Source organism: Amblyomma maculatum, chromosome 8 (assembly GCF_055883805.1).
Source record: "Amblyomma maculatum isolate TAMU_Amacu chromosome 8, ASM5588380v1, whole genome shotgun sequence".
NCBI lineage: Eukaryota > Metazoa > Arthropoda > Arachnida > Ixodida > Ixodidae > Amblyomma > Amblyomma maculatum.
The window spans coordinates 17058476-17085436 of record NC_139351.1 but is presented as its reverse complement, the minus strand read 5'-3'; the positions used below and the strand labels follow the sequence as shown (position 1 = coordinate 17085436).

Here is a 26961-nt window from a genome sequence, read left to right as displayed (position 1 = left end):
ATTCATTCTAGAAGCTGACACACACTGTCAAGTCTGTCCCGAAGCGCTCTGCCGACGCTACTGATGAGCAAAGAAAGTATTTCGCCTCAACTAAGGATATTCACATTTATTTAAAGTGTACAATGAATAGTGGGTCCGCGTGTCAATTATGTTACGTTGGCGCGCTAATCCAAATAACAAATAGTAATAATACTTGCCTTATTGAGGCATTTTTATATAGCACACTGGAAGCAGCGTAGAAAAACACGTAGCTCGGACTAACTTTTGATGCGTACTTCTTATGAAAATGTACAATGTACAGAAGCGGAACTGATACAATGAGTAGTGTCTCAAAAGCAGATAGATTTGTGTATTCTGCAGAACAGTATTATTTAAACGAAATGCTTTTTTTTTTTGTGAATGCAGCATCACAAGTATGAAGATGGCATCCCTGTCCCAAGCTACAGGACCATTTTCATTACAGATAAATGCGCCCACGAAGTTACACGGGGTAAATAAAAAAAAGGTAAAACATTAAATGTCTGGACCAAAATTAGGTTCTTGTTTTAACAAACGTTTCTTCCTGAATGAGCTTCACGCTTTTTGATGCTCTTGAGCAATTTCAAGGTTGGCTCTGATTGCCACCTTGATTATGTTATTGCCGAGAAAAAAATCTGTGTAAATTATTCCGCGGCATTTCTTATAATTTTTTCTGAAATATTCCGTCACTATACGGTTGATCCACTCTGCCGCCACGCGATTTCCTACGATAAGCTTCGGAAACGAAGCAGTCAGCTCCGCCATTATACCAAACATGAGGTAATGCCCAACGCATGCCTCTCTGTCCAGATATGTTATCAATTCTCTAGGAGTTTGAGCATTTGGCCACATTTGATAGACACCCTGCGATAGGTAATCGACATACTTAGGCACGAAAACCTCGTTATAGAAAACTATGACGCGACCATTTTTACGTTTAGTTTTTGTACAGTTACAAAAAATATCTCCAAACGTTCTTGTCCAAGCATAGCTACCAAGTAGAACGTCCTAAAGCTCTTCAACTATTAATGCCTGAAGCTCCTTGTGGCGCTTAAGTCCATGTTCTTTTCCAAATCCCGTAGTAAACCTGTGGAAATCAAGGAGTACGAGCCCTCCTGTGGCGTTCACAAACCAAAGAACATCTCCGAGCACTTCCCTAATTGTAACCCAACCTCGCACTGTGTCGTGAGTGACATAGAAGTCCTCATTGTAATACTGCACCCTTAGGTCGAGGCCACGAATTCCATAAGCGAGCTGTCGCCTAATATTTTGGTCTTGGTTGTAGAGGTACAACTTCTCGTGGGGGTGGGCGTAGCCGAGGTTGTACATTCCCGAGTTGTGCGTTCCTGGAATAAGCATCTTGTTTAGCGGAAGGGACGACAGTGCACGGCAATGTTTTCGCATCCAATTAGGCCTAGGCGCGAAGCACGAAGTACGGCGGATCGCATACTCGTTTTCTCCCTTTGCCTTTTCAAGCAATGCGGCTGAGTAACCGAGGCACCTCCTCTTCATCAATGTCGCCAGGTCAAAATGCGGTGCGTCCACGGAACTCGTGTGTCTGCCTTCACTGCTCGTAACGGGCCACACAGATAGAAGTTTACGTTCGGGCGAACCGTCCTTAATTATCCCAACGTACACTTTACCAAAGCGTTCTTCACCAATTCCGAACCAGTTGACTTCAAACTGCCCGTACGTGACCAGACTGGTGAAGGACGACAGTGTGAGGTATACACCATACTCCGGATATTCTGAAACGAGAAACAAACACGGGATTTATTAGCCTGTTCTGGCAGAAAAATATAAAGCCAGTTAGTCTGAGCGCAGAAAGCTGGTTTAAAAATAATCCCATCACATGAATCCAATTCATACCCAGAAATTTTGATATTTTCTACGTAAGAGTTTGAATTTTAATTTTTAGACAGAATCCTACTCTTCGCACTGCAACTCACAAGGTCGCTAAGCACTGAAGATGATCTAACCAATAGAAGCGGTTTGTCTATGACATCATTCCACGTGATTCGCATCAGCTCCGCACCGCGCGCCTCAGATGCGCTCCCTCCGACCCGTCTTCTTGCTCGTTGGGCGCCGCTGACTCATTGCATCGGCGTTATCGACGGCAGTGCTCACTCATAATGACCACATGACTCTCCAGAGCGCCGCAGCATTCCCTCTTCAGTGCTTGAACGGAGGGTGCCGCTCAGTCTCGCCTTGAACGACATACCGAGCAGGTATTCTCTTCGATATAGATGTGAGGTCGAGTCGGATCAACTATCGATATAGATCGCCGGGCCGAAGTCCTACATTAAGCAGGCAGCGGAGACGGATGAAGAGCGGGAGGTTAAAGTGGCGAAACAACCAAAGTATTATCAGGACAGGAAGCCGAGAGAATTTTAGTGGTTGCAGAATCTTCTTCGACGTGACTTCGACAGTGTGTATAGTCAGATGTTGGCCAACCACACAATCCGGCTAGTACTGTGGTCGTCCGCTACAATCAGGTTCCATCGCGACTTCACGAACAGTCCTTTTTGATATGTGTACACTATGTGCGATAGGCTGCAGCAAACCACGTCCAAATCTTGTCTAACAGAGCTTTCCCTCGTACACTAGGTTTTTCACAAATTCAGCCGTTCTTATTTGCAAACGTTGCCTCACATCATGATAACTACCAATAAATTCGCTCATTGTTTTGCTGTTATTCCCTTTTTTTTTTAAATATGTGGATATATACAGCGGCCCTACAATCACCAGATTTCTTTATAGAAAGTGTTATAAAACCTCAACAAGGAAGGGTATCAGAAAAAGAGGCACGATTTCCCCAATGTTATTCCCCACGAGTTACATCTGGTATTTAGGATCCTAGATTGAGAACCGATGAGGATAATAGTGGAGAGTACTTCAATAATTTTGAATTCAGCGATGACATTCATTTGTTAATTCAGGGAATGAAATGAAATGCATAGTCCGAGAATTGCACTGGCAAAACATAATGGCTGGCATCGAGTAAATATGCTGAAAACTAATATTCGATCGTCCGCGAAGAGAAGAGTAGCTTTAAACACGTAGTACAGCCCTGAATGCGGCAAGGAAAAACATAATCTCCTCACGATTTTTTTTTTCAATCATTTCTTCCCCAATTCCCCTTCCTACACAGAGTAACATGTCAGCGAAATTTAAACGCCGGCTAAAATCGCTGTTATTCATTAAAGGGTCTCTCTCTCTCTCTCTCTGTACTTACGGTTGATAAGGACCGCACATTGAGATTATTCAAGAAAATATTTAGAGAAAAACTTACGAAGAGTGAATTTGGGTGTCAAGTTTAGGTGATGAGAAGCAATTTTTAGAAATCATAAAGAAAACATATGGAACAGCTGTATCCTCCCGATGCTCACCTATTGGGCAAAAACGGGGAGGTTGGCGCAAAGGGTTCAGCACATACAAGTCTGCGATTAGTTATGCCTACGAAGTTCAAATGTCATGCTCAGAGGAGGGGGGGGGGGGGGGGGCTATATATAATTATTTTTACTTCTTTAGAATACTTCGTTGAACGCAGCTTGCTTGGCCTACGCGAAGGTGAAGGATATGTAATTTGGCTTTGCAGAATGGTGAGACGTACGCACAGTTGAAATTTGCTGCTGTTTCACTTAAAGTTCCGTTGAAAGAGCCAAATTTTATAAGAATAGATAAACTACAATTAGACATAACATATCCTAGTCTTAATTAACATCTCCTAGTGTAACGGCCCTAGTGGGCCTTTGAGGTACCAATAAACTGAATATATTGTATGCTAGCTCGCTGTAACATCGGTATATTTTAATTTTCAGATGTTCTATAACTCTTTTGACAGTATTTCTTCGCATCAATTACAGCACTATGCACGTAACTGACGAATGAATTGAGGCAGATCGAACACATTACCTTCTAATGCGCAGCTGCCAAGCAAAAAATGCGCCAACAGCACTATAACCACCTCTAGTGTCATCTTTTCAGCACTTCCATACTTTATGGCCAGCAATCCAAACCCCATGTCATCACGGGAGAGGTAATCCAAGGTATGAAGGTCTTCGTATACAAATGTATTTTCCGACTACATTGGTTGCTAGTTCGTGCTCTTAACAACACAGACCACCTGATATCCTGCACCACATACGCTCCTGCTGCTAACGGTGCATTTATTTTAATGCATTTTGGAAATGTTACTTTCGCTGCAGAAAGGTCATCCTGCTTGCTGTCGTCATACAAATGTATCATGCACGATTTTAAGCGTCTGAAGTTGCTTTTTTTTTTTAGCATCCGTTGCTTTTCATACGCGCAGCTCAAAAGCGCATTTTAATAGCGTGAGGTATGAACGCCTAAGCAGGCGTGTTCTGTGAAATTCAAAATTATGTTCAAATATTCTCAATTTTAACGCATCGTTTTGCAGGGTTGAAATAATGGACACAATAGCCAATCAAGCTACAAGTAATATGTATCAAAACCTGAAGATTAGGTTGCGCAATATTCTCTCCGCAGTGTACAAAGAGTAGTTGGCCAAAGCCAAACGACGCCTAGCATCGTTTCGATGCGATAGATTTGACACCTAGAAAATGCAGCCATAATCACAATTTGCGAACGCTATAAGCGCGATTCGTTATAAGTAGCACATCTGCAGCTATCATGTGGCTGAAGTCTGTTCAAGGTCACTGATTAAAGCTTTCAGGAATTAGCGATAAGAGATCCATGATGGACGGCGATTACAGCACGAAGGAAACTAGGGGAGAAGCGCTAGTGACGCTGCCAAGGACAGTGACGTAGAAAGCAAATAGCCCAAATGCTTGTTACCTTATTTTCCCATCCATTGCTACCCGAAATTCAAGGGGCATGGAGTGTTGTTGTCGTTTAGCCGTTCGTTACCATCCGGCCTCGCTATCTCGATGCAGAAGTGGACCCGGAGCGTGCTTGGAGGCAAAACTACATGGACTGAGCACAGCTCTTGCAGTGCCACTCACACACTGAAGCAGACGACACGAACACCGCCTACAGGCGCTTTCGCACATTGGATGTGCATTAGACACAAGGGCAAAGCTCGGTGTGTGCGCGTGAATTGAAGCACGCGCGACGCTGTCGCGTACTGCATGCGCTATGTTCGGTGGTTGTCTGTTATAGTCCGTGCTGGCTATAAAAGAGGCTAGCGCGGATGGTTCATCCTCAGAATGCAACCAGCTTGCGGCCTGCGAAGTAGCAGAAATGAACGCTTTTTATTGTTTCGTGAACGCCACCGAGTTCTTTGATGCCCAGACATGAGAGTCCATGCGGCGCTGTGCTCATCCGAAAATAGTACCATCCTGTACATCGTCCTTCTAAGAGCGGCGGAAAAGAAATTGAGTTTCGTCAATGTGTGCGGCATAACATCTACAGGCAGCTGCTGTTTGAGAACACACAACGACTTCAACAAACAGCGATAGGCATTTCATCAAAGTGTGCGAAATCGAACATTTTTGTCATCAATTACTGTACTGATGTCTTAGATGTCAAATAAATCACAGATGAAGAACCAATTATCTCTTTTATTTGTGTCTTCCCCATCGAAAATTCTGACGCTTCATTATATTCCTCATTTGAAGTCGCTAGCGCTTGCTTTTGGAGGGCAGTTGAACTCTGCCTTTTCGACCTCTGTCAGTTCACCTTGCCGCACCGGCCTCGCGGACATTCGTAGCGCTCGCGACGCTCAATGTTGAAGTACAGGTCAAAGTGGGCTTCATTCCAGCGGCAGGCGCGCCGGCGACAACGCAAAAAAAAAAGGTGTCCTTCAATTGCTGCGGAACAAGGGCGAATTGTATGCCGTTCATCTATAGGTAACAGGAAAATCACCCCATGCGAACGAAGGAGTATGATTCATTTCCTTTGTTCGTATGCGCTGATATTTCTGTTTGCAAGATGCCTAATCGTACGTAGTCCACTCTGGGAACAGATAAGTGAGCGCTCACAGTCAAAGAACTACGAATCCTAGCCATTCCTTTGTGTGTGCTGATCTTTAGGTTTCTAAGATGGACCTTTTGTAATTGCTGTCTAGGAGAAGTTCATGCTGCGAGTGCCGCGTTTGAGCGAGAGTATGGAGACCGTCAGCTCGAAGCACCCGACGCCACCAACAACGCGCTGGCGTTTCTTTACTAGGCGTTGGTCTAGGACATTTATCAGCATACCCTGAGCATTGGCTCACTACCGGTTGCGGGTTCTTTACTGCGTTTTGTTTAAAACATTCGAAGTTGTTTAAGTCTCCTATTAAAGGGCAATGGACAGCGTGGGATTGGCGTGATCAATGATGCTGTCTATCAGCTGTTTTTCTATCTTTTGTTCGCCTGCCTAAGCTAATTTATCTTTTTTTAGACGTTCCAAACTGTTTTCTAATATTCTGAAACCATTACAAATGTGCAAGGACTTCACCTTCTCTGAAAAAGCTTAATATATTATTAGCCTAACGAAACACGTCTGCAGTGTTAAGAGTACGTAGACCTCTTTATCTACTAAGAATACACATCTCATTTATGGTAGAGAGTGCATTAGATTCGGTAAGCCGAGCTCCCATCATAAAGCTAGAGGCCGAGTCGTGAGCCTACTTATTCTTTCCTCCAAGCAGTGACATAAACTTCCTGTACATGCGTGCCACATTGATCTTTTTGTCCTCCTATTTTCCTTCCTTTATCTCTTATTCCTAGCGCCTGTTCAGGCCACGTCTTCTAAATCGGCCTCTCAAAATTTTGATAACTGAGACCGATTGCCTGGAACAGCAGAAGCGCTTTCGAGGCATAGCCTTAACCGCGATTTCAGTGGTACACTTGATCACCTGTACGCCACGTACGTAAAAAAACCTTAATCTTGTTGCATTCAGAACTCGACTTTATTTTGTCAAAAAATGGCACAGGGAAATTACACGACGGAGTAAAATTATATGCAGCAGGTGTAAAAAAAAGTATTTCAAACAGGCGCAGTACGTACTTAGTGGGACGGTCACTATAGGCCAATCGTGCGGAAACTCAACTTAGCTGGCCCGCGAGAATAACCAAAGTTTAAGACGGGAACAACAGTTCGCGAGCTAGGGCGCGAGTTTGCGGGAGGGAAAGGGATTTGAATATACCTCTATGCTCAATACCTTCCATCGTGTGTTGCGTAGCATGCCGCCATGATGTGTTGCAGTGACACCATGCATGACGTCTCAGCATGCTGCCTCATCAGAAGGGGTAGTTGTCTGTAAAGCTGAGGAATAGCAGGCGACAACCAACACTCTAAAGCCGCATTCACACTACACGAAATTCTCGGCGAGCGAAGCGGATTCGCTTCGCCGGAAAAAAAGGGGCCTGTTCTCATCTACCCCTCCCGCGACGGCGGAACCGACGCGGAACTGTGGCTGCTTCTCGTTTTTTCACGAAAGCAGCGAGATCGCACGGCAATTTCTTTTCCGGTATCGGGAGTTCGCGAATGAAGCGAGAGCGCGCGTGAGCCCCGCAAGCAGTTCTCGCGCATTTCTCCCCGCTCTGCTGTCTGCTGGTACCGCGCCTGCTATTCCTCATTCATTGGATTGCTGCTACGAACAACTAGCACAGCTAGCTAGCATGATGGCTAGCATTTCGGAAGAGGAGGAGATTGCTTCCATCCTCCTGTGCAGTTCCGTAATGGCCATGCTTGAAGAATTGCGAAGGGCTGAGCAGCCCGTATCGCGGCGGAGGCGGTGGTGGGTCCGACCGTCTTTGCAGGAGCGTCACAGGCTGGGCCAGGCAAACAACCTCTTGCCACTGCTTCGCGACCGTGACGTGGAGTACTACAGAGAGTAAGTTCACGTTAACTACATGGTGTTTTTTATATCTGACCTGAACCGTGCTAACGACTGCATGTGCTGTTGTCATTGTCGTGTACTCGGCAGCTTCCTGCGGATGTCACCGAGCAGCTTCGATACTCTTGTGGAACTCATTGGGCCCCGCATCTCCAAGCAGGACACACGATTCCGCAAGGCAATACCAGCAGACCACCGCCTGGCGCAAGTTATTAGGTAAGATGAAAAATATTGGAGCAAACTGTCAAGGTCGACCTTATGTTTTGTGTACGTTTTGGTTTCCTTTTTATTTTGCTTTCTAAACAAAACTTTGCCATATCTTTACACTAGTTCGCAAAAGATGCAGAGTAACTGCTAGCCAGAGGAACTTAAAAATTTGCTCTCGTAGTTATGGCGCTAAATGAGGCCAATTTTAAAAGTCATACAAATTACATTTGGTGCTACAGTAGAATACCGCTATAATAAGCTCGAACGTCGTAGAGAAATTGCGGTCTAATTCCGCCCTCTCTGGACGACTGCACTTTTTTTCTTGTTCATTTATACATAAGACAAGTTTCTGAAGAAACGGGTACAGCAATGAGCGTCTGTTCATGTACGACGTAGCTCCTGCGGAATGATGAACAGCGGCATGCGCGCAGACCGTAGGCATCGCAAGGCGCAGCGGAGGATGCAAATAGATATGGACCTTATAAGATGAAACGCTTTTATCCATCATTTATGATGTATAAAATGTGTAAGCCATCTAAAATTAAAAACAAAAGCGCCATTTTTCTGTATGGCGTAAAACGGCGTTTTTTCGCCAGCCTTGGGAGCCATGAGGAGAGGCCAACTTTATAAAAATTGCTTTCATTTTTTTGTTTTTTACTATACTCATGGGAATGCGGTGGTTTCGCAAGAATTATTCTAAATATGAAAGAAAATAAATGATTTGCACATTATGGGATGACAGCAACTGGCTGGGAGGTATTTACAATCTTCCATTTCTAAATCAGCCCTACATGTTTATCAAGCAGCCAGTGAATATCTAGACATTGTTCTCAAAGTCATGCCATCACTAACACCTGATATAGCAAAGACACTGGTATAGTAAAGATCTCTACTGATCTAAGCAACTTAAAAACTGAGAGGTTCTTTTGAAGGAGACTTAAAATTAATATATACATACATATATATAGTCTAACATTTGGTTTGGAAGTTCTAGTGTGCAAATATTGAACTGCTTAGCATCGTGCTTGCATAGGATATTTTGTATTTCACTTATTTTGCTTTCCCCATTTCAGATTTTTGGCAGTTGGGGATACCCTCCGCTCTTCAGCGTTTAATTTCTTGGCAGGCCGCTCAACAACCTGCAACTTGATCTCTGAAGTCTGCCAGGCAATTTGGGAGGTACTCGGCCCTATATATCTTATAAGACCATCATCACCAGGTGAATGGTTGAGGGTAAGTAGTCTCCAGTTCTTTGCTGTGTAACCACGCACTCCTGGGATCTTTGAGGCATTGGAAATTTAAAAAATTCATATAGCCTGAACCATCAACAGCACTGATGTAATGTAGTTTAGGAATGAATATTTTCCAGCCTGTGTGCTAAAAAAAAAGTGAACATTGGAAATATTCTGTAAATGATGTGTAATAGGTAAAAATAAAATTAAATCCTACATTTTTAAGGACTACGAAAGGTTCAGAACCACTGTACTGCATGAAGTGTGTTGCACATAGCATGTGGCTATACAAGAGGCTTGTTTTAAAGCATATCAACTGCACCGCAATGAACAATAACATTTCTACTTTGTCCCACTTTTAGACTGCCAATGACTTTGAAAAGATATGGCAGATGCCACATTGCATAGGTGCCCTAGATGGCAAACGTGTCACTATAGAGTGCCCAAACAAGTCTGGAAGCATTGACAGAAACTATAAAAATGCATTCAGCAAGTCGATGCTTGCAATCAGTGATGCCCACTACAGGTATGAAAGTGTAGTTGCTTTAATCACTGATGTTTATGCTGTTTGTAGATGCTGCATATGCGTAAATTTAATTGTTTTCTTAATGTTAGCTGATTCTGGTCTCTTCTCAATCATCACTATTTTAGTCGTGTCATGTGGTATATCTGTAACTAACCTGTGAGATATCTGAGGAGTTATTTATGCTCTTTGTTCCCAGAAACAAACCAGTAAATAATGTTATCTTGAACAATTAGTAACAAAATCATAAAGATGCCATATGCAACTTCTTACCTTAGCACACAAGGCTCGAATGTCTGAACTTGAATTCTATATGAGCCTTTCTGCTCTCATAGCTGTATACATACAAAAGCTATGGATGCTTTCAACTGTACCACTTAATAGTGTAGGTTGTATTGCATGTTTTCTTGTGTGATGAACTTTCATGCATGTGATGTAGCTATAGTAAGTTTAATATGTCCGGCATTTTTGCCCTTAGCCAGCACTTATCAATAATGTTATTTTTTATGCTCACATAAATAGGTTCTTGTTTGTGGAAATGGGCCACAATGGCAGTGAGTCTGATGGAGGTAACTTTGGACGAAGCGAATTCTTCAGGAGGGTTGCTGACTGCCAGCAAGGAATTCCTGACGACTCGCCTCTGGGCGACGTTGGAAGCACCCCTTATTACTTTGTTGGAGATGAGGCGTTTCCTTTAAAGACATACCTAATGAGGCCATATGCAAGGAAAAGTAAGTAATGTATTTATGGCAATTCCTAGTCTGTTTCAGTCTACTATAACTGTAGCACTATAACTCAGGGAATGATTTACAGAGCCATTAAGACTTCCTGCTTCAATCAGCTGTTTATGTGTTTGTTTCGTCAGCCAACTTGAGGTGTACAAGATGACAGATTACATTGAAGATTGAAATTACAGTTTACATTAACTGGCTCAAACCACTATACATGTTGCCACTGCTACTGAGAAAAGCTACCATTGATTGCCTGAAAAAAAAAATACTGTTGTACATTATTATGAAAAACATTACATATAAATTACAAATCAATGCATGCTAAGATTTTATTGAACTTGCTTTCTGAAGCGGCACTTGTTATTCTGCAGATCTGCCTCCTCTCTTTGGAAGTTCTGAAATGGAAGCAGAGCAGCAAGATGGGGAACCAAGCCAGTTTGCCCAGCAACTGTCCAAAAGGATTTTCAACTATAGGTTGAGCAGGGCTCGAAGGGTTATTGAAAACGCCTTCGGCATTCTTGCCCAAAGGTGGCGCATCCTACGTCGTCCATTTAAGGCAAAAGATGACAATGTCAAGCGAATTATATCGGCATGTGTTGGACTGCACAATTTTTTAATGACGGAGACACCTGCCTCCCGTGCAGCCTACTGCCCGCCAGGTTCTATGGACCACGAGGACTGGCAGGGGCAGCTTACAGAAGGGAGCTGGAGGCAGGAGACTGCAGACAGCGGAGCGCTCGAACCTCTTCCTGCCACGGGTTGTCACTCAACTAGGTAATCATGTTGTTGAATAATATGTGCATGAAAACTAGAATGCTGTTCACTCTTTACAACTAACACTGACGGGCTTATGATCAGTAGTTAAACACGTCACGACCAGCTCCAGAAAATGTTTTAACTTTCATGTCATGTATGTTTTCTTTTCAGGCTTGCATATGCCACAAGAGACAAGTTGTGCAACTACTTCATTGGCAGCGGCAAGGTCTCTTGGCAGGAGGACATGATAAGGGGCACCAGAGTGTAGCAATGGTAAATTTAATTTGGCTGTTGTGCTAATTTTCAACAACATACTTCATATTTCACAGCTCATATTGTTGCTTATGCTGAAAATGTTGCCCTTACATGCTTTGTTTCAATCTAAACAAATAAGTGTGAAGTGCATATTATGTACGAGATACGTACATTTGGCAGTGACCTGACTATTTGTATAGGGGTTGACAATATACCTGTACTGTCATACATGTAGACTATATATAGGTACTTTTTTTTATTTGCAAAAGAATACAAGGCCTTCCCAGTATTGTACAAATTGCATTTAACAGCCCAGGACATTGGCTCAGTGGTCACGGCAATCGGTTGTTGACTTGAAAGACGCGACGGTCACCTTTTCATGGCAGAGGCCCATGTACTATGAGACTAATGAGCATAGTCAACTGATTGTGGAAAATAAAATGAGCCATGTAAAGGTAATGATAGATGCAACATTAAGAGAGTAAAGTGAATTAGGAAAGAAATGTGATTTATTGCATATACATCGAAACGAAGAACATGGCATGGGCAGGACATGTAATGCAAAGGCAAGATAACCAGTTGTCTTTAACGATAGCAATCCGGATTCCAACAAAAAGCATGCGTGATGACAGATGATGACAGAGTGACAGCAGCATTTCGAAGGGTTCCTGATGACCTGAAAGCATAAACATATCTTTAGTACCTGTGCATTGTATACTGACTCTTGTTTTACCTTTGTTGTCGCTTTGCAGCTCGACGTGCTTTTTTCGGCATTCGTGCCATCCTTTGAAGAAATCGAATACCTTTGAGCATTGAAATACAATAATTGAACAAGTACAACAGCAAGTGGTTCTGTTCATGTGAGCGTGTGTTACACTAGAAATAATGAACTTCATAAAAAGGGGGGGGGGGGTGCTTCAAGTACCTTTCCAAGTCAGAGTCGCAATCATCTTCTGCCTCTCTTTCTAGTTGGCTATAAAAGTGGGTGTGTAAATGGCATGGTTGTATTTGCACTGCACTTTGGTGACTGTAAACAAATGTCTTACATTCTCAAGACGCTTGCCTTTCAGATGCTATACCCTGAGGTTTGCTTGGGCTGCTCGAATCCACTGGACGAGACTGCCAAAAGATCTTCCACTGCCACTTCATCTAGAGCCTGGGACGTCCTGTTTCCAGTGAATGATTATGACTTTTGTGCATAAAGCAGTACATTTTTAATGTACCTGACTCGGGTTACGCATTAATAATTTAATGCATTATTTTTAGGTATACAGGTATATATTTTTAGGTATACACTGCCAGTCACAACCAGCAAGAGCTCATAGAAACCTATACACATGAGAATAAGGTACATTATTTGAAAACTTACTCTTTGTGAAAAGGTGAATCGAGATTTGACGTGAGCCTGCAAAAATATTTATTTATTTGTTGATACTGCAGTCCCAGTGTTGGGAATACAAACTAAGCAGTTTAATAAAACAGGGGCAACATTTTACACATGAACACTCACAAGAATTGTACTGTCTTAATAGTGCACTGACATTTGCACAAACATATTGTATCTGCATGTGTATAATGTGAGGGGGGAGTTTGAGGCCTCACAAAAATAAAAAAAACATCTAATTTGTAGATAGTACTAGATACCGCAATCACTGAATGAGTGCCCGAGAGTGCATACTAATGCATATTGAGGAAATATGCAACTTACATAGGTTCTCTCGACCCAGGCTCCATAACGGCCTGCATTTGTTTGAAGTGTTTCAACTTCACAGCAGGAATGTTGGCAGTTCCGGCCTTACTCTTCAAACTGGACCTTATTTAGTTTTTAAATTTTGGAAAACTTATCTCTATGTGTTTGTGTTTAGGCTTGCCTACGCTGTACGAGACAGGCTCTGCAAACACTTCATTTGAAGAGGCAAGGTATCTTGGCAAGAGGAAATGACCAGAAACAGCAGAGCGTAGTTGATGGCAACATTTATTTTGAGTGAAATCAGTTTTAAACACCGTGCTTTATGCTGCACAGTTTGTTTTCTTAAATATACAGCACCCTTTCACACTTTTCCACTTTCTCGAAAACAATATACAACAGGGTCAACATATGTTGCAGGTACAATTCGTTGTATTTTTCTGAGAGGAAATAAGACACATGCAAACACAGTAATGGAAAAGTAAGAATGATTAACCCTGTAGCTCCTTGTACTAAAACAACATTGGGTATAAAACTATGAATAGTTTTTCTCACATGCTTTATATTGCACGATTTGTTTTGTTGTACTGATGACAGTACCTCTGCACATTTTGCCATTTTCTAGAAAAAAAATATACAACAGGCTTAACATATATATATTGCAGGTACATTTCACAGTACGTTTTTTTTTTGTTCTTTTATGGCATGCGTCTCACTATGTAGTTTCAACACTTAGGTTCATATTAATTTTGCAGTGTTTCTTTTCTTCCTGTATTTCTTTTGGCCCACTCCCCTCTGAAATGCCTGTACGGCCCTGATGGTAAAGACAAATAAATAAATAAATTTGCTCATAGTAATTGTGAAGACCTTTGTTCTCAACATAAAAATGAATAAATGCTGTCCAAGCTATAAGAGATTAATCTGAACTCTCTTCATATGTGGCTCTTTGGAGCCTGCGGTGCATTACTGTTTCGAGTTCAGCGATTGCATCAAATTGCTCTCTCTGGTTCAGCATTCGAAGCTTTGAAGCTAGTGCCATGCACACGAAGTGTGCGATATCTTGTGGCTCCTGTTGCAGTTGAAGCCTCTGCTGCCTCTCTTCCCGCACTGACTGTAGTTGCTCCAAACAGGCAGCAGCAACTGCAGCATGTTTAGAGGCTTCTAGTGGGCTGCGAGTTTAAAAATGCTTTAGTAATCAGGCATTGTGCATCCATTTCATATTTACCTTTGTTGTCCTTTTGACGATCGCCGTGCTTTTTTCGGCCTCGGTGCCCTTTAAAGCAAAATTAAACCCTCTGAGCAGTGAAATCTATCCATTCTAGAAACACTGTAGCAAATAGTGAGTTGCAAGCGTGTACATAAAAAAAACTAATGCCACATTGTTCTACCTACCTTTCAATGTCGGAGTCGCATTCATCTCCCGTTTCTCTTGTCTCTGTACGGCTGTAAAAATGAATGTTAAATGCCATGCTTAGATTGACTGCATTATATTTCAGTGACTGTAGTCTTCTGTGCCTACGTTCTAAGTTTACCTTTCAGCTGCAGCTGTGACTGGTGTTGCTGCACCACTTGACTGAGCAGATGAGGAGGAAGTTCCTGGTATTTCACCTTCGTCTTGCAGGCCTCTGTTTCCAGTGAACACCATTTATTACATGAATAAACCTACAATTTTTGATAGCCTATCTATATTTATGCAAAAATATAGCAATACATTGTTTTAGGTACAGCCATGAGTAGCAGAAGTTATAACCTATGTGAGAAAGTAAGACATTGCAACAACTTACTCTTGGGAAAGGGTGAAATCAAGACTTGAGTAGAGCCTGCAAAATATATTTACACATAAAAAGCTTGCTAACTTAATGTAAGTCATATACTACAGTGGTTTTCAATGGGTAACACAGAACAATGAAGCCAGGCTACACATGTGTTTGTATATTTTGTGAAATTGCTCTACCCACATAGGGTCTCTTGAAACTGGTTCCATGATTGCCTGCATGTGCAGAAAATGCTTCCACTTGACGGTGGCGATGTCTGCGGCGCCGGCACCACTCTTCATGCTCGTTTTTATCTGATTCCTTATCTTCATAAACGTGTCTTTTAAATTCTTGAACTTCTTTTGGCACAGCGAACCTGTGCAAAATAAAATGCATTGTTATTCTTCGCCCATACAGCGAAACATTTTGACGTTTTGAGGATGCTCTGCCGCAAAACTCCTCCGCTGTTCTGTCTTTGGTCGACAGTAGCACAACCACTGTCGATAGCGGTCATTACCAAGAATCGGCTATCGCCGCAGATCGTGAATCGATAAAAATACGTTACGCTCACTGTCGTCACACAAAAGTTTATTCACTGCGCTGCTTTCGCGGTGCCGCCTGTGCACGCTCGAGCAATGTATTTCGGGAGCTCACGAACTCCGCATGCATGGAATAGGAGTAAGCAGCGATGCAGGCAAAATCATTGCTTCTGTGTGACGCAGAATATGGATAAAAACATACTGGCACCGAGAAAGTTGTGCGGTTGACATCGGCATGCATCGGCGCAAGCAAGCTTGAATAGCAACTCTACTCACCACTGACACCCATCTGCCTGCCGATTTTATCCCAAATCTGTTCCTTGTAGGCGACGTCCTTGAAGTTGAGATGGCTCTTGTCATAGAGTATTGGGTACTCTTTAATTATATCTATTAGCATTTCGACGGAGAACGTCGACTGCGTCGACATGTTGGCTGCCATGTTGACATTCAACAGGATGTGACGTCAAAACCACAACTTCCTACCGCGGCGAAAGCGGAAAAAATCGGTCTCGAACCGATCGCTCTCGCCGCGTCGCTTTCCGCCCTCGTCGGCGTCAAAAGCGGCCGAATCCGCTTCGCTCGCCGGAAATTTGGTCTAGTGTGAACGGGCCTTAAAGTTGGTCAGTATCCAAACCCGTCCGCTCCTCCAAGCGGGTGAGCGTCAAAGCATGACATATCCTGCTCTTCGGCTCAATCGCTTCTTCTCCGGTTCTCCACACAGAACAGAAATCATGCGCCTAGAGACCTTTGTCTCTGGTATGACCTGTTCATGGTATTAAATCGACTCTGCGTGACCTGCTGGGCGTTTCGCGGGTGGCCTCTTGCATTGAAGTTCGGCACCAAAAGTTCTCGGGCCCTCTGAGAAGTGCCTGCTACAGTGCACGTTGTTGAGACTGTGACTGCATTGAAATGAATTTCCACAATAAAGTTCTACCTTCGACCTTGTCGTGCAGATGACTGTATGGAGCGATAACTTTGGGATGTTAAATTTTGTGTCCTCATGTAGAAGCAGTAGTCAAGCACTGAAAGGAAACGTTTTGCGCCTTGCACACTCGAATGACTACGAAACTCAGCTGTTTTTACCTTTAGAGTTTGAAGTGTAATTTCTGACTACCTTTTCCTACGGCTATAGATGTCTCGCACATTCCAACAAGACTAGTGAATTTTTCTGTACAATTCTGCATGTTAATTACCATTCATGACAAATTTGTATCCCGTAAAGAATAATATGAAATCCTGCGCTACAGTGCAATGAAAACCTAGCTGCTTTTCTTAACGTTCTGTAAAATATCCCACTCAAAAAACCCCAAACGTGCTTTTCGAATACGTTTGGTAAAAAGAAACCTTGGTCATACTTTCTAGCGGAGTCAGATATAGAACGAGTTTTCCATTACCCTCGAATGAACGAACTGTCTCTTGGTAAAACGTGGTTAGCAATTATTATACTGCAGACTACATTTTCAGTCGTTAATCTATTCAAGTTATAAGAGGTTCAGCAAGTTTCCTCTAAACTGTTAAAGGAAGGAAATTACTTTCGCTAATAAATAATTCAGTACCGTTTTACACCATGCTGCACTCTTCTTGCAACCTTGCATGATTTTTTATGGCAGGCGAAGGGCGGCGAGCTAATATCTGTCAATAAACTACGTTTTGAAAGCCAAGCATTTCAACGGCGAGTATTAAAGTGTGAGTATATTATCGAGCGAGAACATGCCAGTGAGAAAAATTGAAATTGTTGGATGGTAAAGCGGTTTATTCCACAAAGCAGTGCGAAAAGAACAATGTTGTCAAGAAAGCCTTTTCCTTCGACTGTCGAGTGTCATTAGCCCTAGGTGAGGAACTCACCAACACAAGTGTGCAAAATGATATATGAAGAACGGTGCGAAAACTAGCTTATCGAAAATGAAAAAAAAAAATGCAACGCTTCATCGTGAAAATCAGTGTGCGTGCTGGATTGCACGTGAGAAAACAATCTTGGATCACATTTCTTTCTAAGTCGGAACTGGTGTATTCCTCAAATAATCTTTGCATTCCTTACTTTTCCACCCTCCAGATTGGCAAGCAATCACGAGGTTGGCTTCGACTGCAACCTCGATTACACCATTGCCGAGAAAAAAATTTGTATAAATTATTCCCCGGCAGCGGTAATAATTTCTCCTGAAGAACGCGGTCACAATGTAGTTGATCCACTCTGCCCCGAAACGATTGCCCAGGACAAACTTCGGAAATGAAGCAGTAAGCTCAGCCATTATTCCGATCATTTGAGAAGACTGATTAAGGCATGCTTCGTTTTCAAGATACGTCTTTAGGACATCTGGATGATAAGCTTTAGGCCACATCTGTTTCACAGGCACGGCCTTGTATTTATCATAAGCTGGATTACTAAAGCCATGGTTATAGAAAACTATAATGCGACCATTCCTAATTTCGTCTTTTGCGCAGTCACCGAAAATGTCTCCAAGAGGTTTCTGCCACGCAGTATTTTCAAGAAGGAGGTCCTTCAGCTCTTCGACAATCAGCTTCCAAAGCTCATTATGTCGCTCGTTTTCATTAGTTTCGTCAAATCCAGAGGTAAACCTGTGGAAATCCAAGAGTACCACCTCTGCAGTTTCATTAACGAACCAACGAACATCCCGAAGAACTTCCCTTATGGTAACCCAACTTCTCTCAGTGTCGTGGGTGACATAGAGTTGTCCGTTATAATACTGTACCCTCAGGTCGAATCCGCGGATTCCAAAGGCAAGCTGCTGCCTAATGGTTTGATCTTGGTTATAGAGATACAACTTCTCGTGCGGGTGGGCGTAACCCAGATTGTACATTCCGGAGTTGTGCGTTCCTGGGATAAGCATATCTTTAAGCCTGAGTGCCGAATATTCTGAGCAATATCTTCTCATCCATCTAGGCCTAGCTGAGAAGCACGATGAAAGCAATATACCATACCGATTTCCGGTCTTCCTGAGCAAGGCGGCTTTATAACCGAGGCATCCTCCTTTCAATTAAATCATCCAAATCAAACACTGGAGCATCCACGTTGGTGACATTCTTGCCATCAGCTTTCGTGACGGACCACATATCAAGGGGTTTCCATTTGGACGCATTCTTTCTGATCAATGAAATGTACGTTTTCCCCAATGTGTTGATCTGGAATTCCGTACCAGTTGACTTCAAACTGGCCGTAAGTGAACAGGCTCGATACCGACGACACCGAAAGGTATACGCCCAACTTCTGAAGCTCTGAGAGAAACAAAACGAAGATATTTAAGTTTAACCTCTTATAAACAGCACAATCACAGGACGAAAATTTTTTATTTTCAGTTTTAATACATCACTCTAAGAAAAAAATAGGCTATCGAAAATGCCGCATATTAGGTGTGCACTTGAAAGCCACTGCGGAAAAATGCGATATATTTCGGCACGGAAAAAGGCAGCAGACATTAGAATAATTTTCTCTACTCGTGTGCTCAGGAAACTGCAATATATTTAGAAGTTGAGCACTCCTATTTTCTCACGTGCTCAAGTTACGCTTAAAATAGTCTTGCAGACTTCGTGAGACAACCTCATGAATTGTTCAAGGCTTCAAACGGTGTTTTCACCACCCCATTGTTTTTGTTTTTTTCTGATAGGGGGTGTCCTGCCGTTAACACAGTAATATCTGGCGTATCGCCAGTCATACCACGTTGAGAAATGGTATTTGTATCTCTGCTATAAATCTACGAGAACTGCTAAACTATTTGCCCAGACGAAATTTTTCAAAATATGTATAAAAGTAATCGCATTTCTCATTGCCCAGAGGGGAAGGAGATCAGTTGCAAGAAATATTTACGCAAAATCGTACCCCTAAGTGCAGAAGAGCTGAAAATGGCTATGGCCTCAAGTGTGCTATGATAAATGAGGAAAAAGATTCGAATGTGCTTTAAATTTACGGATTCCGCCATGGCGACTGTGTGCGTCTAATTTTCATGCTTAAGGGATCAAAAATTGTTGACAACATCTCAAATTCTTTATGTTGTAACCGCGATTTTCTAAATCAACTATGAATATTTTGCGAACGATCAAAATGAACTATTATTAGTAAAAGAATCTTCAAGACTGCATCTTTTATTAGACGTTTTCAATGAGTGGGCGGCGCAGATAAAGCATCACAACATTTAGATGTGGAATATTTTAGACAATAGCAGCACAAAGGCATAATAAGCAATTGGCGCAGCTCCAGGCTTCAGCTGCCTTGCATTCTCACGCGCTATATATGGAATGCTCTTTACTTTATCAGAGCTGCCTTTGGTGCTGGGGATGGCCTGATTGTGTTGATGTACTGTATCGTCTGCTTTCTCGTGTTCTTCGTTTCTTGCTCATGCCCATATAGCTAGCAGCGATGCTTTCTCATCCTACCGCTGTAAGCTGTACGTGGTGACACAACTGGGTGTTTTTTTAGAGTAGATTTTTCTTATGCCTTCAAAGTTAAGGCTGGCCTAGACAGATTTATTTATTTACTCAGGTTACCCCTAAAGGCCCTCCAAAGGAGGGTATTACATAGGGCGGAGGGGGGAATACAATTGTAAAAAAAACACGATGCAATTAACAACAATTACAATAAGAACCATTAAATATAACATCAAAACAGGAAAGAAAAACAACACCAAATACTCTACACATTTCCGCCACAGCGAAGTAGCTCTTGGAATTTTTTTATGTTAGTTTCTGTAGCGATGTGCGATGGCAAGTTATTCCATTCAATGATAGTGCGAGGTATGAATTGTCATAAGATGATAAATGACACTTTGCGCCTTTAACTTTGAAGGCATGATCAAGTCGTGGAAAAATGACATCAGGTGACTGAAACAAATCACTGCGCAGTAGTGGACGGTGATAAAGCTTATGGAAAAGTGTTAACCGAGCGTGTTTACGACGACATGATAAGTCTTCCAGTTCAGCACGTTGTTTTAATGCTGTGACGCTCCATCCTTTAGATGGAGCACATGTAACCGCGGTGAACACGCACAGTCTTCGTCAAAAGTCTAGAGCCCAGGGGTGTGCTTCTGAGCCACATCGTGCTGCTTATGTTACATTTCAAGTCTGTTACTGGTAAGAAGATTTTTTGTCCTATCTTCTCTAATGGGAAGGACTTTCACTAATGCTAGATCAGCGCCGTTGCACAACTCAGAAGCAGACATTATTGATATAAACAGCGCGAACACGAAAACAAGGGACAAGAAACAAGAAAGCCACAGTACATGCGCTGACTCACAACTAAGCCCAAGCCGTTTACTTCAAGGCCCAGAAAAACAAACATGAAGAAAACGAAACAGTCACGTGAAAAAACCCCTGGGTTCACCTGCTGCATAAAAATTACTTTAAAAAATCACTTAAAAAAGACACCTCTTTGCTTGAAAGAGCCAGAGACGTCTTGCTGATACACTTATTGTCCGTTGAAATAAAATACGCTTCCACTATCTCTCTCGTTATCTTCTCTTTGTGGCGATATAAAATCTTAACACTGTCAAACTTAGGAGTGCACTTCTTCTTCTCCTTCTTCATTATTTCACATGACTGGCAATGGGATACCAGAAACGTTTTGTCCTTTCAAATTTCCAAGTTGTTACAGTGTTCCTGTAGTCTCTTATTTATACACCGTCCGGTTATCGGGAGTCAATTATTATTGAGGCCAGTTGCCGGATACTGAAGAACCTTAAAAGAACACACAGACTGAAATCCCTGCCCAGCATGGGTGAGAGGAAGAGGAAGGTTGCCGTGGTACCGTATGTGCACAGGATTTCGCATGGCCTCAAAAATGTAGGCAAGAGGTATAATGTGGACGTCGCACTGACCGCCCCGCTCAAGATGAAGAGGATCTGCCCGGCTGTTCAAAGGGAAAGAGAAGAGAAGAAGCAAGAATGTGGGGTGAAACATAGAAACCCCTATGTTGGATGCAAGACAGGTGTTGTGTATAGGCTTCCACTCTCTTGTGGAGCCAGTTATATAGGACAAACCGGACGGTGTATAAATAAGAGACTACAGGAACACTGTAACAACTTGGAAATTGGAAAGGACAAAACGTTTCTAATATCCCATTGCCAGTCATGTGAAATAATGAGGAAGGAGAAGAAGAAGTGCACTCCTAAGTTTGGCAGTGTTAAGATATTATATCGCCACAAAGAGAAGATAACGAGAGAGATAATGGAAGCGTATTTTATTTCAACGGACAATAAGTGTATCAGCAAGACGTCTCTGGCTCTTTCAAGCAAAGAGGTGTCTTTTTTAAGTGATTTTTTAAAGTAATTTTTATGCAGCAGGTGAACCCAGGGGTTTTTTCACGTGACTGTTTCGTTTTCTTCATGTTTGTTTTTCTGGGCCTTGAAGTAAACGGCTTAGGCTTAGTTGTGAGTCAGCGCATGTACTGTGGCTTTCTTGTTTCTTGTCCCTTGTTTTCGTGTTCGCGCTGTTTATATTAATAATGAATAAGTACCAACTCGCCCAACAAAGTATCTTGGTCAGAAGCAGACCCCGTAGGCTGTACATTTTTGCCAAGGCTGTGCGTCGTAGTTAAGTCGCTAGTAAATCTCAATTAGTCTATCGTAACACATTCACAAAACTTGATACAAGGTCGTCTTTGAAAGAGAACTTCTCTATGAACGCAATTGTTTCACGCATCATGAAAGTTGATTGTAGGAATCAATATATTCACGTATCTTCTCTCGAGCTAGTTGTAATATTCTGATACTGTCAAAAACTTACATATTAGTTTGTTTTTTTGAGTGGCCAGCTTGACAATCGGTGCGAGTGGGAGCAATTTTTAAAGGCATACATTGCTGTATATATGAAGATTAGACCCTGCTTATTAACATGGTAATATTAATATCTTATATATTTCACAGTTGCCTCATGACGGTGTCGAAAAATCTACCTATCGATTTCCCCTAGCAAACCTCTGCGAAGAGAGGACAGAGCCTTAAATTACCAAAATATATAAATTTTAAATATAAGACAAAGAATAAGGTGCATAAAAATACGCCTGAAAATAAAAGTTATATCGACGAAAGCACTGCTTGAGGCCCGTTAAAATTTTGATTTAAGTTTAACGTTACAATATTGTAATGCAGAAGTAATGGAATTCAGGAGCGCATGCGAAACCATACAGTTTTGAAATATTTCAATAATTTTGATTGCAAATAATATTAATAGCTACAGTTAGAGCGCCAAACGACCCAATATGGAAACGGGCGCGCGACATTCGCCGTAATTGGGATAGCCGCATATCGATCCAGGGGACTGAAAAAAAAGCAGAAATATTGAAAACGTGAAACTGCAGTAATAAGATTTTGAGTGAAACGCTCGTCGCGACACGTTTGGCATATGCATTTATTGCTCTCACTGGGGTTGCGCATGCTGGATGTGTCGCAGAACTCATTATCGTGCTCTAAATATAGCTGTTTTTTTTTTTTCTCATCCTGAGCGACTTGTCCGCTTTTATTGCTGCTTTAGTCAGAAGAGGCACGTGTGCTATTATCGCGGTTACATCTCGTACCTTGATTCTACAACCGCTTATTTGTTTTGGCTGTGCGCGAAGTTGATTCCTGCCCTAGTGTCCACGGGCCTCTGTTCGGGATGCGTTTTTGCGTCAGCCTAATTCAGTCCCGTAAACGCAAAAGCCAGGTGTGGTGCCTAGAAAACGACATCGCTTGCGGTCTTTCTTAAAACAGGGACAGAATAAGCTTTATGAGACAATAAGCTCCACATATGAGCTAACTCGATACGGAAATACTTGAGCTGCTTTAATTCGAAAAGTCATGGTTGAAAGGTGACACGAACTTTTGCGCTTAAGCTTGTGTGTCGTCGTTTTTACCTTGCAGCTGCTAATCTAAGAAACACACATTTTTTAACAATACACGTTCCAAATATCCCAATCCCAAGCATTTCCAAAGAATCTAATTTAAACCTTGTTTTTATTTTGTTATCTTTTTTTCCATTCTATTTGTCTTTGCTTTCATAGCCCGAATGTTCACCTGTTCATTCAGTGCCGCCCTGACAAGACCTGAAAGTAGACCCGCCATGCATGGTTTCTGCCACATCACTTGTTTCTTAGGCCAATTGTCTGCCATTTAATACTTTTGTGCGACCAGACAGACTTCGTTTTGCGCAGTCGTGCGTCTAAAGGAGTTTTTGCCAGAGTTTGTTATTGGCCGTAACAACATTGCACCTGGAGTCTTGAAAGGGCACCTGTCGGAAATAGTAACGCCATTCCGCAAGCTTAAGGTATGTTTCTCTTCAGAACATTAAGCCGTGTAACATGAAAGAAATTATACGGTGACCTAGTATATCTTGCTGTAGGTCCCTGTGTACAGGATGCGCTTTAGAGTCATGGCTCACAACAAAATGGCATTAAAAGGGTGAACAAAATGTCAGCAAAAATGCTTGGGGACTTTTAAACTCATAATTAAGCGCATGACGCAGTAGCGTAAGCCCGCCGAATAATAGTGCCCGTGTGGCCTAGGGATAACGTGAATGCAAGATTTTTGGCAGGCTGGTTGTGATATCACCCTTCCATATGAAACGATAGGCCAGAGATGGCAGCTCCTGCTAAACGTAATGTCAGGAAGCCCTACGTCCAGTTAGTGCTCGGCCATGTCAGCTGCCAGCTACCGCCTGCAGGCATCTTCATGCTCATGATATTTCGCTTAGATTGCAACTACCCGTACAAAATTTTGTTTTTCTTGAAATGAACACGAAAACGCTCTCATAGAAAACATGGTTTCAGGAGAAAGGCATCTTCCTCCCTTTACCAACAACATGCAGTCTTTGTAACAAACACGAAGCAATAGAACAAGCTTTTATTGAATACGTTGAGATTGTTTTCCACTGGGGCGTCTTTCTGAGAACCTTGAAAAAGATTCACCTGTAATATTGTATTGCATTAGCCATCTTCCAGTCGAAAATCATGACCTGGTATTATACGAGATAGTAGTAGCTCTAAACCTTCACAACCAATGGAGCACAAGAATGCAGATCACTCGCACCAACTGATATGTTCGCTCTGCGCGAAAAATATTTCATCGACAGTGTGACTTACGTGCTGCACGTTTTCAGACTTAGCCCGAGCCGTGAGATTGACTGAGCCTGTTTGAGGTATTGGCTGCATTGCAGTTTTAGTTGTGTGAAAACGGCTGTTTGGCACGTCCCTCTGTTCTTTGCTGATTTTAGTGAATTTATGCAAAGCATGCAACAAAGAAACTTAGATCCCTTCGTGGCCTCTGCAGTCATTCCCGCCTAGCATTCAGAGTGCCTTTATTCGGAATCCATGACAGGTAAATTTATTTTATTGAATTTCTTCAATTTTTTGAAATACTCCCCATTCGAGGAACCTCCTCGAGCGTTTAAGCTTCGTTTGAACCCTCCCGAAATTCGTTATCTTTTTTTCAATCTGTGATGGTTGAAATTACCTCGCGAGGTCATGTGTATTGAATATAGTCATGAGCAGGGACCTTTGAAGCACCTTGGAAAATTGAAAGGGAGCTCGATACGATATGTGAGGAATTCGCTAAAAATATTGAAGGGGCGCTCAACTCATAACCTTAAGAACAGAAGTGACAGCGCCTTTAACGCATTTAACACCTTTGACACCACCTTTCCATTCCATAAACTATTTTTATAATTTTATGTCGGTTTTTAGAAAAGGAAGACGCAGTATGTCTCACTTCTCTGTGCATGCCTGCACTTACTGTTAATGGCATACAATTGGAGGTACATATGTTGTTGGTTGGAATGCCTACCGCAAACTAGCTTCAACGCCACTAGCAGGTAATTTGCTAGATGAGAGCTGATATTTTACTATATCACCCTCAATGCTGCACAAAACAATGTGGAGTCATAATTTTGCTAAGAATTTACATGTGTATTTTTTTAGGCAAGTTTGGAACGATTCCAAGTATATCCTAGATTATTCTGTGTTCTGGCGACGGCAAAGGGGTTTCGGCACTAAGAGTCCAGTACGCGCTCGCGTAAAACCAATAGTTAGCTTTCAGCTCTTTTCCCAAAACACACCTGTGCTGGAGATGCCTCATTTTATGAGAAGTCTGTCCGTGGTTTTTATTATGAGGATTTCATTTTTACAGTAAGCAGTTTTTCCACGCAGATGTTGTAGCTTTTGCCGTAAATATAAAAGCATTTTACTAATATTTCAGTCAAGGTTGGATTTGTTGTTTTTCTTCCACCAGCATACTGGATTGAAGACACGTGAATGATAATACACTTCAACAGTAACAATTTAGAATATGATTAAAGGCGCGTTTAAGTAAAGGGGTGTGCTGCGGCCGTTTTTGTTTTCCTATAGTACTTCCTCAATGGTCCTGTTATCTCATGGCATACAGTGTTTCAATTTGTATTGTGAAAATGCAGTTTGTTAACCTGTAAGCAAACAAGACAGATGTAAGGTTGCCGTTATACAGCCATGTCTCAGTGATAATAAGTAATAAAATTATGGGCAATTTTCATGGGGATCAATCTCTTTCGGTGAATGAACGTGTGTTTAGTATGAAAAGTTGCTGTTCAGAAAATTGGGAGGGGATTACAGCACGGAGCTGTTGGAGATAACATCTTGTTGCTGCATGAAATTAACGGTGATGAAAATCACATTTTCATAGGCCAATTCTGGGTGCAGGAGAGCCGAAGACTGTAGCAGACAAAAATGAAAATAAGCGATTAATAACACTTCTTTGTTGTAGCTAAATGTCTTAGAATGTTAAGCTGCCGAGTCTACGCTTCAAAGCACCGCCGCGTTGCACGAATGGCTGTGGTGAAAACTACAGATTCTGCCACGTATGAAAATTAATTCGGTGGGTCAGTTCAGCAGGTATTACCTAATTTAGTCAGTTATGAAATGTGAACAGACATAGTAGGAGTTATGTAATCCATCCATAAAACAGTTCATCGGTAGATGGCAAAATTTCTATTATGACTATCCGTGAACCTGCACTACATTATTCCAAACATGATGTGGACTTAGACGATGTGCTTAAAACCTCCCAAGTTGTGCTAGTTCTTCTATGACCCGTACTAGAGCATATGGAGATTCTAAAGATAGCATTCTTTTGTTTAAAATTTGTTCTTACTGTTCTTAGTGATTCGACTAAACGACGTCGTTTATGGACAACTTTGGTCGACAACGAGTCACGTGAGCAGCTACTGTAAATGTAAAATAATTTTTGCATGAAATGTTTTACTCCCGTAGTCAGCGCAGCCGGTTGCCTTGGAGCCAGACCGGATGAAGAGATGAAGGGAATTCTAACATATGTTATGAAGTGTTGTGAGTCACCTGCTGGTACCTAAATCCCGCGCTGCAGCTGGAACGGCGCAGGCGTCAAGAAGTGCCTTACCAGTTCCATGGGGAGCGAAACTAGCCCACAGCGTTAAGGCGTCTGCGCTGCGTCCTCCAAGTCCGAGCAACGCATGCGCATTTCTGGCG

At 42.2% G+C, this 26961-nt stretch overlaps 2 protein-coding genes across 2 annotated transcripts; both read right to left on the bottom strand.

Annotated features, from left to right (window-relative positions):
- On the bottom strand, window positions 1–26961 carry LOC146180624 (uncharacterized). Its single transcript, XM_084576101.1, has 3 exons — window positions 26873–26961; window positions 18662–18740; window positions 1–1766 (listed from the first exon to the last, which is right to left on the bottom strand). The coding sequence occupies exons 1-3, from the start codon at window positions 26879–26881 to the stop codon at window positions 1027–1029; spliced, it is 828 nt and encodes a 275-aa protein (XP_084432227.1). The 5' UTR covers window positions 26882–26961; the 3' UTR covers window positions 1–1026.
- LOC146180625 (uncharacterized) lies at window positions 13448–16277 on the bottom strand. The gene is made up of 7 exons (XM_084577707.1): window positions 15783–16277; window positions 15172–15343; window positions 14998–15033; window positions 14746–14838; window positions 14606–14656; window positions 14439–14486; window positions 13448–14382 (listed from the first exon to the last, which is right to left on the bottom strand). Exons 1-7 carry the CDS (start codon window positions 15943–15945, stop codon window positions 14130–14132), a joined length of 816 nt encoding a protein of 271 aa, XP_084433833.1. The 5' UTR covers window positions 15946–16277; the 3' UTR covers window positions 13448–14129.